A 15156-nucleotide genomic window follows, 5' to 3' on the forward strand; every position below is an offset into this window, starting at 1 on the left:
CATGACACCTTCATAATCATGACATGACACATGTCATGAATATGAAGGAGGTTTTATGCATGTTTATGACAACTGTCATTAAGTGTCATTCGCTCAGTTATGTCATTTGTAATGCAAATATGACATTATTTGACCTAACCCTACCCCTACCCTTACCCCTAACCATAATATATATAATATATATATATATATATATATATATATACTGTATATTATAAATATATTTATTTATTCTGGAAATGTCTACCCACCATTACAGTAGATGTTGTTGGATGTATAAACTTAAAGAGAAACAGAAGACTGTCGATTTAATAAAATAACTGATTAATCTCATGATTTCTCGTAATCTTGTGAATCTTGTGAACAGGAAGCTGCTGTGCATTGAGCAATCGAATCGAGCACAACCACTGAGCTCTCTAAGATGAGACAGTGATCTGGAATAACAGAACTCACACCCTATTAAAATGTCATCCTATGAGAGGCAGACTGGAGCTGAACTGTGGCTGTAGCCTCAGGGCTGTGGTGGCTCCCAGCTAAACATGTCAGGCCAGACGGCATGCATGGAAGACATGCTGATTTTGAATAGTTTTTATGCATATACATGGACTAGACTGACGTTTTTGACTGTTACACTACTTCTCGATGCTTTTTCAGCATCTTAAAAACATCAAAAAAGTGCGTCACCAAAATATTACATGCACAGCTGACATTTACCTTAATTTTTCTTTATTTTCTTCACACCTCACATGTCTCGTACACTATTTCATTTTAAACATGCTCTTCACTTACACTTTCTAAATTTGGGGGAAAAAAATCGTATTGAGGGCAAACTTGTTCTTTGTGGTATAAATGATGCCACAACTGCAGGACAATTTTTGTGAAATAAATATAAAATAATTTCTACACAATAATTATTGAAATAGTTTATGTCAATCTTTGTCTAGATGATCATAGTTTTAAATATGTATTAATAATTTTTTATTTCACATTTTATGATTGATTTTCAAATTTATAATTGAAAGTCAATGTCGGGACAAGTGTAGAATTATAACATCTATACCTAAAAGGCCATTCAAAACTAGCAAAAATGAATGATGAAGGCATGGCCAACAAATCTAAATCAGTGTGATCTATAACAAGGTATTATGTCTGAGGCTGAAGAAACTTACACTTTGTAAAAAAGTTTGAAGCAGTAATCTAGTATTGCATTCTGAAAATGTTTTTTGGTTCATCATAAAACTAGTTAATTTTTTTATTTTGGTGAAATTAAATTTCTTGATTCTCCAACAGAATAATTCCTTTGAGTTTAGTTACAGCTACAGGCTTTATAACTTCAACTAAATCATATCAATATTCCAACCAGTGAGAGATTAATCTTGTAAACAAAGCAGAGATGTTGGAAAGCAGCTAGAGGGTTCTTTCTGTGGCCATAAATAAGTGAAACATATTTGCTCTGCTGTTAGCCGTGTCTGGCACACAGGCCTAGTTAAAGTGTCATATGAACACAGTGAGAGGCCTCAGCGGAGACATACTATTTATGTTTTATGGCTCCACAGGCTCTGCAGCTGAGATATAAACACAAATATAGCCCAAATCAGCATTGTATGCTCTCAGATCAATCACCCTGTCTGCCATTGTGCTCAGACACACATCCAAGCTTCATCTATCATTTTTCTACAAACATAACTGGGACTGAAGCCCACAGCAATAACTGTAGCCTGTGGTGGACAGTAACAAAGCATTTTTACTCAGTTATAGTGCTTAGGTACATTTTTCAAGTATCTGTACTTTATCTGAGTATTTGTTTTTTGAGAAACTTTTACTTCACTGCATTCCAAAGCATAATATCATACTTTACTTTTCCACTACATTTCTTAAAAAAACATGTCATTCTTTGTTATTTTAAACTGGAGAAACTGATTCTTTTCAACTTGTTTGCACACATGTAGTATCAGTAACCTAAATTGATATTTAAGCCTCCTTCCCCAGGTATTAACAGTAGGATTATAAAAAATATATAATATAAAATGATTAAATATAAAAGTATATAAGTTTAAAATGACAAAACAAACATTTATGGGTCTTTTTTATGGTATGGTATGGTATGGTATCTTTCATTTATGGTATGAAATAATGTTACACCGTCAATCAGTGTAACACAATATTTATGCTATATATTATTAACATATAATATAACATATATAACATATAACATATAATATTTATTAACAAGCTACAGGTAGTCCAAAATGCAGCGGCTAGAGTCCTTACCAGGTCAAGAAAATATGATCATATTACGCCAATTTTACAGTCTCTGCACTGGCTACCTATTAAGTTCCGTATCAGTTACAAAATATTATTACTTGCCTATAAGGCCCTTAATGGGTTAGCTCCTGCGTACCTAACTAGTCTTCTGCCACGCTACAATCCATCACGCTCCCTAAGGTCGCAAAACTCTGGACTTTTGGTAGTACCTAGGATATCAAAGTCCACTAAAGGAGGTAGAGCTTTTTTCGCATTTGGCTCCCAAACTCTGGAATAGCCTTCCTGATAACGTTCGGGGTTCAGACACACTCTCTCTGTTTAAATCTAGATTAAAGACACATCTCTTTGGCCAAGCATTCAAATAATGCATCTCATAATCTTTTACTGCAGTTATATCTGATCAAATGCACATTATTATTCTTTAGTTTGGGTTAAACAAATCAATTTTGCTTGGTTGGAACAGCAGCTACGCTAATTATGTCTCTATTTATTTCTCTATTTTTAACTAGGATGTACACAAGCTTCAGTCTAGATCCAGAACACCTGAGAAGAGATGATGCAACATCTCAGAGGACCTCAGATGATGCCAACCCTGAAACAACTTACAGAACTACCACATTTTGCTATAAGTTTGATTGCATCATATAATAATTGCTGTTAATATTGTTCATCGTCTGTTTTATTACGTCTTAAATTGATTTTTCCGTACTGCTGGTTCGTCTGGTCAGAGGAGAACTGGCCCCCCGACTGAGCCTGGTTTCTCCCAAGGTTTTTTCTCCATTCTGTCACCGATGGAGTTTTGGTTCCTTGCCGCTGTCGCCTCTGGCTTGCTTAGTTGGGGACACTTCATTTCCAGCGATATCGTTGACATGATTGCAAAGATATTATTTAAACTGAGCTGGATGTTGACATCACTGAATTGAATGATGAACTGTCTTTAACTGAAAAATGAGTGTTTACTATTGTCATTTTGCATTATTGACACACTATTTTCCTAATTAATGCTGTTCAGTTGATTTGACACAATCTGTATTGTTAAAAGCACTATATAAATAAAGGTGACTTGACTTATGCAAAAATTCAAACAACATGCTTATTCTGACGTGTACATATTAAAATATATAAAAGAATAAGGGAGCATAATAAATTTGATTGTGTTTTAAATGAGTAAAAAATTCTTACTGACAAATGGGCAAAACCTAGGATAGTGGCAAATTTCAAAAATTTAAAAATACAACTAATTAGTATTTGGGGTGAAAGTAATTAGTCTTTTAATATGTCGTAAATTGATTTTTGTTGTAAATATGCCCGACAAGACTGTTACACTGAATGACATTTTAGTGGGTTTCTTCTGTAAATCAGGGGAAAATGTATGATATTTATTTTTTTGCTCAGAAAAACAAAAACAAAATTGCAATTAAATTAAACATACATTTTTGTAAAAAAAATTATTTGGGAAAAACAAAAACAATTTAAAGCAGTATTACACTTATTGATGTTATGCTTAAATCCTTTTTCGTCTTTGACCCTTATTTTACTTTTAATACTTAAGTACATTAAAAATCAAATACTTTTGTACTTTTACTCAATTCAAATGGAAAAGGAGTACTTAATACTTTAACTGGAGTACAATTAGCGTATCTGTAATCTGACTTAAGTACTTGCTTTGTGAACTTCGTCCACCACTGATTATAGTGAAGCAACTATCACCCCCCACTGTGTCCAAGCTTTCCTCCATGTCCATCACCTTTCTTTCACTCTGCTAGAGTGGCTGCTACACACACAACCTGCAGATGTTACACTGAATGACATTTTAGTGGGTTTCTTCTGTAAATCAGGGGAAAATGTATGATATTTATTTTTTTGCTCAGAAAAACAAAAACAAAATTGCAATTAAATTAAACATACATTTTTGTAAAAGCTAATTTGGGAAAAACAAAAACAATTTAAAGCAGTATTACACTTATTGATGTTATGCTTAAACCCTTTTTTGTCTTTGACCCTTATTTTACTTTTAATACTTAAGTACATTAAAAATCAAATACTTTTGTACTTTTACTCAATTCAAATGGAAAAGGAGTACTTAATATTTTAACTGGAGTACAATTAGGGTATCTGTAATTTTACTTAAGTACTTGCTTTGTGAACTTCGTCCACCACTGATTATAGTGAAGCAACCATAACCCCCCACTGTGTCCAAGCTTTCCTCCATGTCCATCACCTTTCTTTCACACTGCTAGAGTGGCTGCTACACACACAACCTGCAAATTAACCCGCAAAAAAAATGCAGCTCTGTATAGAAACAGATGCTAGGAAATTGGTTTTGTGGGGTGTTTGTGCTGTACAAGGTTTTTGGAAGTGAAAAAAGAGCCTATGAATGAAAAATTGCGGGGTTTTTTCCAGTTGCCATGAATCCTTAATAATAGTAATAAGTCACTGCCAGGAAAACAAGCATTCAAATGCAAATACGGAATTAAAATTAATCTGGGGAAAATAAACAAGCTTAAAGAGTGAGACAGCATCAAATTGTCAGCTCACATCCTCATCTCATACCAGCTATATTAACAACTATATTTTAATGCTTGTGGTGACCCAAATTTGTCATAGCGCTGCTCTGCTGCTCCACAAAATCTCTACAAAAATTCTAAACAATAAGTTTGTCGATTACAATGTAGTTTCCGTGGTTAAAAATTCCTTGTAAGATCACAAGCAAATCTGCATAAAAAATCTCTGCAATTACATTGTGCTTAAGGTAATCACAGCATGTCAAATCTAAAGCACTGTGACTATGGGGAAAACACAATGCTGCATTACACTAATGAGTATGGGATCATATATTCCCCTACAGAGAAAGAAATATAATGAGCAAGTTTCACAGACTGCACAACAAACTCCCAGTCTGTAACTTAATAAACTCAGCAATCAGCTCTAACAATAAGTGAAGATAGGCAACCGTGTTTCTCCATTCACCATGTGCTTATCCAGATGGCAGCGAGAACCGAGGTTTCAAAAAGCCTCCAATCAGACCTGTCTAGCAGCTTTAACTAGAACAAGCTGAGCAGCCTGCCAAAGTAAAGCATTTACAGGCCATTTCATATGAGAGGAGCAAAGAGTACAGCAAAGCCCCAAAGAGATTTCAAAGAGATGCTGGCTTCATCTCAGAAAGATACAAGTATCACAGGAACATAGTGACAATCTGACAACTAATTTGTTCATTCAAGACCGCTCGTATGTGGTGGATTTAAATTTTAGAGTTGCTTGCCAAGGCAATCTTCACTTGGCCCTAGAGTGTTAGCTTTGGTGTGCTTGCCCTTCAGTCATAAATGTACAGGAATGATACAGTCTCTCAAATCATGCTACAGTATACGTGTTTTGCCAGACAAACCAAGAAACCAGAACATCATAGAGACTTTGGGGTGGGCTCTTCTGGATGCATTTCCCATAAGCATCATTAGGCAATTATGGCTTCAACGATTCAGTGTTTCCCGAAACCATAGTTCAAATGAACATCGCAAACTAACGTGGTTAATTAGTCATGTGGACTTTAATAAATCATGCTCTTGAGCACAATAAGCAAGCTAACATGCATGCTATCTATATCTTCAATTCCATTTAAATATACATACATTTCAATCTATACATATTAGCTTGTCCTCGATGTGCTGTTTTCGAAGAGTGTGCATGTGCATAAATGCGCAAAGGAACCTGGATTATGACGTAAAAGTGTATCCGCGATGAATCAAACATCAAATAAAGCAAAACAACAACCATGTTCGTTACGGTGGTATCTCTGAGATCTCGATTCGATGAATTAGTAGTTAAGTTATTACTTCACCACCTACGCATATCATTAACAACCATCTTATCTTGTTGAACCAAAGTGGTTCAAAAAACGGAGATGCGACCGTGTTTGGGAAACAGTCGTTAGTTTCTAGCTAGTAAGATTCTACAGCGACGCATCGTACTAGAGTTGTTAAGCAGTACGTTACACCATTGTTTGGGAAACGCACCCCTGATCAGTAAGTAATATCCCAGCAACCATCCAGAACACCATTTCAACCACACATTTAAAGTTAAACTCTAGTCCTGGCGCACATATGCCCGTGAGCGCACACACGTACACCGAACAGGTGGCACGGCCAGAGAAGAAGCTGCAGCAGATGGCATCATGCACCTGACTTACACCAAAACTACTATACCTTCAATTAGATTTCTATTAAAAAAATATCATCTACATGGATAAATCCTCCAGTATCTCCGAGATGTTTAGGATTGCTTAATGAAATACTAAAATAGCTGTGATATAGTTGTAAAACTAAATGGACCGATATTACAGGACTGTAATGAGATGTTATGAACACTTTTATAATTGGATTTAAACAATATTTAATAAAACTAATATAAAAGCTTCCCTGCAGGAACCAGGTCATACCAAGGGTTTCTGGAACCGTAAGGTCCAGAACCAGGTTTAACAGCTCTAAATAGTTTAAAGGGGTCCTATTATGCATTTTCACTTTTTCCACTTTAGTTAGTCTGTAATGTTGCTGTTTGAGCATTAAAAAAAGTCTGCGAAGTTCAATTCGATCTCTCAAAGTCCAATTCAAAAAAAGATATTTTATTTAACAGAAATCACTTTTCAAAAACTACAACGAACGACTCGTTTGGACTACAACGCATATTTTCCGGGATTTGTGATATCACAAATACCGACGAATGGGACGAGACCTGGTTGAGCTGCACTAGAGAAGGCAACGGGTGTTATCACTATGTCAGAGACACGCTAGCTTTCCCAAGGCAGATGAACTTAGAGTGGTTACAATCATCCGGGTTTAAATCGCGCTCAAATTGATTTGAATTTAACGCAATATTTACACTGAAGCTCGCAGGCGGCTATGGTAAGGGGCATGACATTTCCCGACCAGGCGCCGAGTGCTGCCAATCACAGCACACACTGGCCCAGCTAACCAATCACAGCACATTTCGTATTTCAGAAGGCGGGCCTTCATTTGATACAGGAACTATTCGAGCCGTTCATGCCAGACTGGGGAGAGAGGTGTTGTAATAATGTAAAATATGTGAAAAATAATGTGTTTTTCGAACAAACTAGTATGAGAGCCTGTTCTAGTACACCCCCTCAAGACTTTGTAAAAGAGCATAATAGTACCCCTTTAATTAAGAAGGTCTACCAGGTCAACTTGGGCCTCAGCAGATTTATTCCTAACGATTAAACATCTACTGGCCAGCTACTGATCATATATTATCAGCTTGGAGCAGCTGGAAACAATTTAAACCAACTACCACCTGGATTTTCCAGCAGGGATTTTCTACAAAGTTTAATGCAAGCAAACATGCCATTAAGAGTTTTAGAAAATATTCATTCCTAAACGTACCTTGATCCAATATGATGAGCTGAGCACCTGCCTGGACATTGCCAGCGTCATTCTCAGCTAAACACTGATAGAAACCTTCATCTGACTTGACCAGCCCCAGCACCTGCAAGTTCTGCTCCTTCTGTAAAGAGGCACACAAGAACATCGCTGTCATCTAGAAGGAATACTGTATTTATCAGAAGGTCAACAGCATTTCCTCACTCATGTAGGGCAAGCTGGCAACTTACAATGATCTTGAAATAGTCGCTGGGAATGACGGCATCTCCGTTCTTCACCCATTTGATGGTGGGAGCGGGTGAGCCGGTGACCTCACACTCGAAGATGATGTCTGTGGCTTCATGAGCATATATGTTAGCTGGTTTCTTCAGGAACTGTGGGGAAGCTGAGAAGAAAAGCAATAAAACAAAACAAATCATGTGAGCATGAGAAACTAAACATTTGTTTCTTCAGAGAAATAATGTTTCAAATGTCTGTATAGCTTAATGCCAGTAATGATTTCGGGAAAGCAATATGATTCGATTAGGAAAAGAAAATGCTGCTTTTGACTTTTCCCAACCTCTAAAAATACCCTAAACACCAGGATGTGGCTAAAATATGTTCTTCCTAATAGCCAGAGGAAAATGCATAACCTCCAAAGGCTTCCCATTAGCAAATGAGGTTATTTGATCTTGGAGAAGATAAACAGGACATAGATAATCTCAATAACAAGGTAGTGTGCACCAGAATGATTCAGGCCTGTCTGTTGGGATGTAATTGGATTGTTGCTCTGTGCTGAGCCTGATTCTCTACCACACAACCACAACCCTCAGTTGCTGTGTATTTTATACGAATTGCACATTTACAAAGCATTACTATCACTTGCATACGATTAATACACTTGCTCTCACCCTTGCATAAATCAGTAGTACTGACTGAAGGCTCTGATATTTAAATATTTAAATAAAAGTATGAAATAGATATTTGTTGCTCAGACCATATACAGTACATTTAATTATTTTGAAAAAAGAGAAATAAGCATAATTACAAATAAATTGCACAAAATAAATAAATAAATAAGCTGCACAAGAAAATATTTAAAATGTAACGGCACATTATAAGTGATATTAACGATTTCATAAATACTTTATGTTCCTAAAACCAACACAAAAATGTTTAGAATAATTGAATGGAATAATTTAATGAATGATATAAATATAGATGTATGTATAACCATAATTCATTTATATACATAATTAACAAATAAACTTTACAGCAAGCCCAGCACATTATACATTAGATAAATGATAAATGTATATAAAATATACATAAATTAATATTATAAAATACATTGTTTATAAGGTTAATTGAAAGAAAAATTGGCATTATTACAAATAAACTGTACAATAAGCAAAAGAAAAGATTTAGAATGTGACATTACATAAATGATACATGTAATTCTTAAATATTATACTATAATATATTATACGTGTACACATATATACGGTATATATTATGTATATTATATTATATATAAAGTTCTATGTGTGGAAGTGAACAGAAAAATCTAAATGTATAAATGTCAGCAAAATGAGCAAAGGGTAAAAATAGCAAATAGAGACTACAGATTGTCATTAACATAAAATAAGATTTATAAGACTGTCAATAAAATTCTTAATAGAAAACCAGCCAAAAGAGAGAATGGCTACATAAAGTTATGGCTAGATATAAGTTGAGCTAAAATGAAGCCCATTGGATGTTTTCCAGATGAGCTGGGTTCTACAGGATCTGGAACTGTATATCTAACATAAGTTGCAGCATCAGGGCCAAACTGACAGAGGTAAGGTGATGAATGGCTGTTAGTATGTGCTCCTGCAGTTTGCTGAGGCCTGCACACACAACCTGCTGAAAAACACTTGTCACACACTGCTGGGTTCCTGCTCACGCCAGCTCCACACGGGACAGATGGTTTGTGTTTCAATCACTCAGTATATCTCACACACATAAACCCAGTAGCACATAGGCAGGGCAGCACTCATATCGGTGGCCACTGACTGTAAAAATGTTGCATCAGCTGCAAATATACAGATAAAGGCTGTGCTGCTGTTTGATTGCACACACGTTTGCATTTTTGTTACACAACCACCCTAAGCCATTTTTTTCATATTAAAGTCAATATGGAACACAATTCACAGCCTATTTTACTTCCATAGTCTGATAAACTTCCTAGTATGAAATATGTTACAGCAGGACATGGTTTTATGATCAGGGACTGGCTGGATTATACACTCTAAAAAATGCTGGGTTATAAAGGGACAAACCCAGCTATTGGGTTGTTTTGACCCAGCGGTTGGGTTCAAAACAACCCAATAGCTGGGTTTGTCCCTTTTTAACCCAGCGCTGGGTTATATTTAACCCAGCATGTTTTAGAGTGTAAAAAGTGAATGGAGAGATATATACTTGCAGTTGAAGAAAAAGGCAGAATTGTGAGATAAAAATGACCTTTTTAATTTTATTATTCCGCGGAGGAAACAAGCTGCCATAGGTTACACTCCTTCTAGCGGGAGATTATAGTGATGATAAAACATCTCAAATGACCACAAAGCTCTTATCACCGCCTTGCTTGCAATCAGGAGCATTTCTCAGGTTTCCTGCTATATTACAGACAATGTCAAAGCTCAACACACACTGTTGTTTCTATTCATCTACCCTGCATTTCAGAGTAGGCTAAGAAACAGCAACCTACAAGCTACTCCCTTATGTTTTGCGTAGCACAGAAAAGACAGTCTATCAAAGTTTAATAGGATTCTGGGTTTCTCACCTACAGTACAACGAAAAATCAATCTGACCTGCTCACACTAGCACACATCTCTCTGCATGTTGACTAGTAATGTACGCAGCAGAATGTATTCATAACTCTCCTGCGCCCACTGGTTGACATTTAAAAACTGAGCAAAAAAGACATGAAAGTCATTGTTTTATTTCACGCTTGAAACAGGAACACATGATTGTTTTGGATGCAATACGACCTGCTCTATCAATAGCATTATGTTGATCACAACAAAACAATTTTGATTTGTTAAAAAAAAACAAAAAAAACAACTTGCAATAGGAGTAAACAAGAGTGTCCAAAGGGTTTCCATGCAGAAAGATGAATTATTCAACATGCATTATTCAGCATAACCTATTTCTATTTGAGCTGTGAAGCATTTCTAGAAGTAGGACTACTGTTCTGGGCAAATTAACTTCTGGTTGTGTGTTACCAATGCAATTCCTCTGAGTGTAGTATAGTTATAAATATTACATAGGTTATTCAGCAATTCAATCACACTATTTTCATGCCAACATGCATTATGCTGAAGTCTTGTGGCTATTGCTTTTAAAACAGTGTGTATTTTGCTTTTATGACCTGCCCTTACATAGGTCCTTTTGTGGAAAAGAAGTACACTTTATCATACTTAAAAAAAAAAAAAAAAAAGGAAAAATAGGGAAATTATATACTTTAGAAGAATATACTTCAAAGTGGGAACCGAATGTTTTTGGATACTCTACTTCATGTTAACTGAAACGAAATGAAAATGTTTAAGAGTTTACATTTATATTAATGCAGTAAGTTGGAATTAAAAGTGTTTTTGACCCACTTAATTAGAACATAAGTAGATCTTTGTATGTTATTTCATAATTACTTATATTGTCTTTGAAATATGATTAAAGTGTACTGTTGAATGTACTGACAAGCATTTATGGTAAACTGAAAAATACTTGAAACTTGTATGTAATGTATTTAAATATTTTTGTAATTACATATTTTAATAAAATTATATAAAATAAATTACTAAAATTATAATCAAGTATTTTACACATGCTTTAGCATGTTAGTCAACACATCAATATAAGTGTACTTTATTAAGGGGAAGTCGTGGCCGTTGGGTTGTTTTGACCCAGCTATTGGGTTGTTTTGACCCAGCAGTTGGGTTGTTTTGACCCAGCTATTGGGTTTGATTTGACCCAGCGGTTGGGTTGTTTTGACCCAGCGGTTGGGTTGTTTTGACCCAGCTATTGGGTTGTTTTGACCCAGCTATTGAATTGTTTTGACCCAGCGGTTGGGTTGTTTTGACCCAGCTATTGGGTTGTTTTGAACCAGAACAACCCAATAGCTGAGTTTGTCCCTTTTTAACCCAGCGCTGGGTTATATTTAACCCAGCATGTTTTAGAGTGTAAAAAGTGAATGGAGAGATATATACTTGCAGTTGAAGAAAAAGGCAGAATTGTGAGATAAAAATGACCTTTTTAATTTTATTATTCCGCGGAGGAAACAAGCTGCCATAGGTTACACTCCTTCTAGCGGGAGATTATAGTGATTAACCCAGCGCTGGGTTATATTTAACCCAGCATGTTTTAGAGTGTAAAAAGTGAATGGAGAGATATATACTTGCAGTTGAAGAAAAAGGCAGAATTGTGAGATAAAAATGACCTTTTTAATTTTATTATTCCGCGGAGGAAACAAGCTGCCATAGGTTACACTCCTTCTAGCGGGAGATTATAGTGATGATAAAACATCTCAAATGACCACAAAGCTCTTATCACCGCCTTGCTTGCAATCAGGAGCATTTCTCAGGTTTCCTGCTATATTACAGACAATGTCAAAGCTCAACACACACTGTTGTTTCTATTCATCTACCCTGCATTTCAGAGTAGGCTAAGAAACAGCAACCTACAAGCTACTCCCTTATGTTTTGCGTAGCACAGAAAAGACAGTCTATCAAAGTTTAATAGGATTCTGGGTTTCTCACCTACAGTACAACGAAAAATCAATCTGACCTGCTCACACTAGCACACATCTCTCTGCATGTTGACTAGTAATGTACGCAGCAGAATGTATTCATAACTCTCCTGCGCCCACTGGTTGACATTTAAAAACTGAGCAAAAAAGACATGAAAGTCATTGTTTTATTTCACGCTTGAAACAGGAACACATGATTGTTTTGGATGCAATACGACCTGCTCTATCAATAGCATTATGTTGATCACAACAAAACAATTTTGATTTGTTAAAAAAAAACAAAAAAAACAACTTGCAATAGGAGTAAACAAGAGTGTCCAAAGGGTTTCCATGCAGAAAGATGAATTATTCAACATGCATTATTCAGCATAACCTATTTCTATTTGAGCTGTGAAGCATTTCTAGAAGTAGGACTACTGTTCTGGGCAAATTAACTTCTGGTTGTGTGTTACCAATGCAATTCCTCTGAGTGTAGTATAGTTATAAATATTACATAGGTTATTCAGCAATTCAATCACACTATTTTCATGCCAACATGCATTATGGTGAAGTCTTGTGGCTATTGCTTTTAAAACAGTGTGTATTTTGCTTTTATGACCTGCCCTTACATAGGTCCTTTTGTGGAAAAGAAGTACACTTTATCATACTTATTCAGCAATTCAATCACACTATTTTCATGCCAACATGCATTATGCTGAAGTCTTGTGGCTATTGCTTTTAAAACAGTGTGTATTTTGCTTTTATGACCTGCCCTTACATAGGTCCTTTTGTGGAAAAGAAGTACACTTTATCATACTTAAAAAAAAAAAAAAAAAAGGAAAAATAGGGAAATTATATACTTTAGAAGAATATACTTCAAAGTGGGAACCGAATGTTTTTGGATACTCTACTTCATGTTAACTGAAACGAAATGAAAATGTTTAAGAGTTTACATTTATATTAATGCAGTAAGTTGGAATTAAAAGTGTTTTTGACCCACTTAATTAGAACATAAGTAGATCTTTGTATGTTATTTCATAATTACTTATATTGTCTTTGAAATATGATTAAAGTGTACTGTTGAATGTACTGACAAGCATTTATGGTAAACTGAAAAATACTTGAAACTTGTATGTAATGTATTTAAATATTTTTGTAATTACATATTTTAATAAAATTATATAAAATAAATTACTAAAATTATAATCAAGTATTTTACACATGCTTTAGCATGTTAGTCAACACATCAATATAAGTGTACTTTATTAAGGGGAAGTCGTGGCCTAATGGTCAGAGAGTCGGACTCATAACCCAAAGGTTGTGGGTTCGAGTCTCGTATACGGCAGGGATTGTAGGTGGGGGGAGTGAATGTACAGTGCTCTCTCCCACCTTCAATACCACAACTGAGGAGCCCTTGAGCAAGGCACCGAACCCCCAACTGGTCCCCGGGCGCCGCAGCATAAAAGTGGCTGCCCACTGCTCCGGGTGTGTGTGTGTGTTCACTGCTGTGTGTGTGCACTTTGGATGGGATAAATGCAGAGCACTAATTCCGAGTATGGGTCACCATACTTGGCAACATGTCACGTCACTTTAAATGCATGACATATGATTTTTAAAATATAATGACTTAAATTTAATTGATTTGATTAGTGAACTCACTGTAAATACACTTAAGTGGCCGTTTATTTGATTGGTATTATATGCAAGTACAGTTTTTTAAAATATACTTTATACTACAAGTGCACATTCAATAGTTTTCACTACTTAAATGGGCAAAGGGACCACTGAAATTATTTTCTGTGACAATCATACCATAAAAATATTTTCTTAATCTTAAAATTTTCATAAAAACATAATTTCTGATGCCAGAGCGTCTCTATTCAGAACACTGACAAAACAGCCCATGTTGAAAGAAAAACTTAGGAAGTGTTTGACACTCGCTTGGATTCTGGGAGCTGCTCAGTTTGAGTTTGGCATTGCACCTCCTTTGTGAGCTGCTGGATTTACTGTACTATCGCTCCAACACAATACCTCTCCCACCCACAAAGGCAAAAGCAAAGGGCCTAAAAGTAGGGGCTGGGTGCCCTCCAGTATCTTTCATCTTTTCATCTCGTCACAGTGTAGGATCAATTCCCAGCAGATGGACAGATGGCCAAAGCTCATTACACTCCACATATCTGCATGAAATCTACAGCCCAGATTCTATTCTATTCTCTGTGATTTCACACCTGTCTGAACCATCTCGCGTCCCTTTTATCATCACACAATCACATCTCACGCACTAGTCAGTCCCGCCCAAAAGCTACAGCTTGGGCAATTACAGAGAACCCAATAACTGTTTCTGTAAACGTGTCTGAAGTGTGATCAGAGCGTGCAATCAAATTACAGAACTTAATGTCACCGAGAAAATGCAACACTTCCTCTGAACAGTACTAGACGAAAGAGCTTTACAGTGTGACGTGACAATCACTTGACTAGTTCTTTATAAAGCAGTGATCTTACCTTTCAGCGTGAGCTCAGTCTGGGCCTCAATGGATCCGTTGGTGTTGTCTGCCACGCAGCTGTACACACCGGCGTCTTCCTCAGTGAGATTGAAGATCCGCAGACTGCCTCCGCCAAGCACTTCAAAGCGGCCCTTGCTGTGTGGAGAAGAGAAAAAGGTGATGTCAATAAGCTCCCTGCAGAAAGTTAAATGTATACTTAGCCCAACGCTAATTCAAAAACTGCATTATATATGGTCCTTCTAGCAGTGCATTCTAGCAG

The 15156-nt window shown here is 36.2% G+C and overlaps 1 protein-coding gene across 1 annotated transcript in view; it reads right to left on the reverse strand.

The window, feature by feature from the left end:
- The window catches only part of LOC107559439 (neogenin), a 168580-nt gene that overhangs the window by 37774 nt on the left and 115650 nt on the right, over window positions 1-15156 (reverse strand). Inside the window, exons 5-7 of the mRNA XM_016243267.1 lie at window positions 14896-15032; window positions 7883-8037; window positions 7656-7776 (exon numbers count right to left, since the gene is read on the reverse strand). Coding sequence (XP_016098753.1) covers window positions 7656-7776; window positions 7883-8037; window positions 14896-15032 — 413 coding nt within the window. The remainder of the gene's footprint in view (window positions 1-7655; window positions 7777-7882; window positions 8038-14895; window positions 15033-15156) is intronic.

The sequence above is a fragment of the Sinocyclocheilus grahami genome, unplaced genomic scaffold, assembly GCF_001515645.1.
Source record: "Sinocyclocheilus grahami isolate Dianchi unplaced genomic scaffold, SAMN03320097.WGS_v1.1 scaffold685.1, whole genome shotgun sequence".
NCBI classification, from domain to species: Eukaryota; Metazoa; Chordata; class Actinopteri; order Cypriniformes; family Cyprinidae; genus Sinocyclocheilus; species Sinocyclocheilus grahami.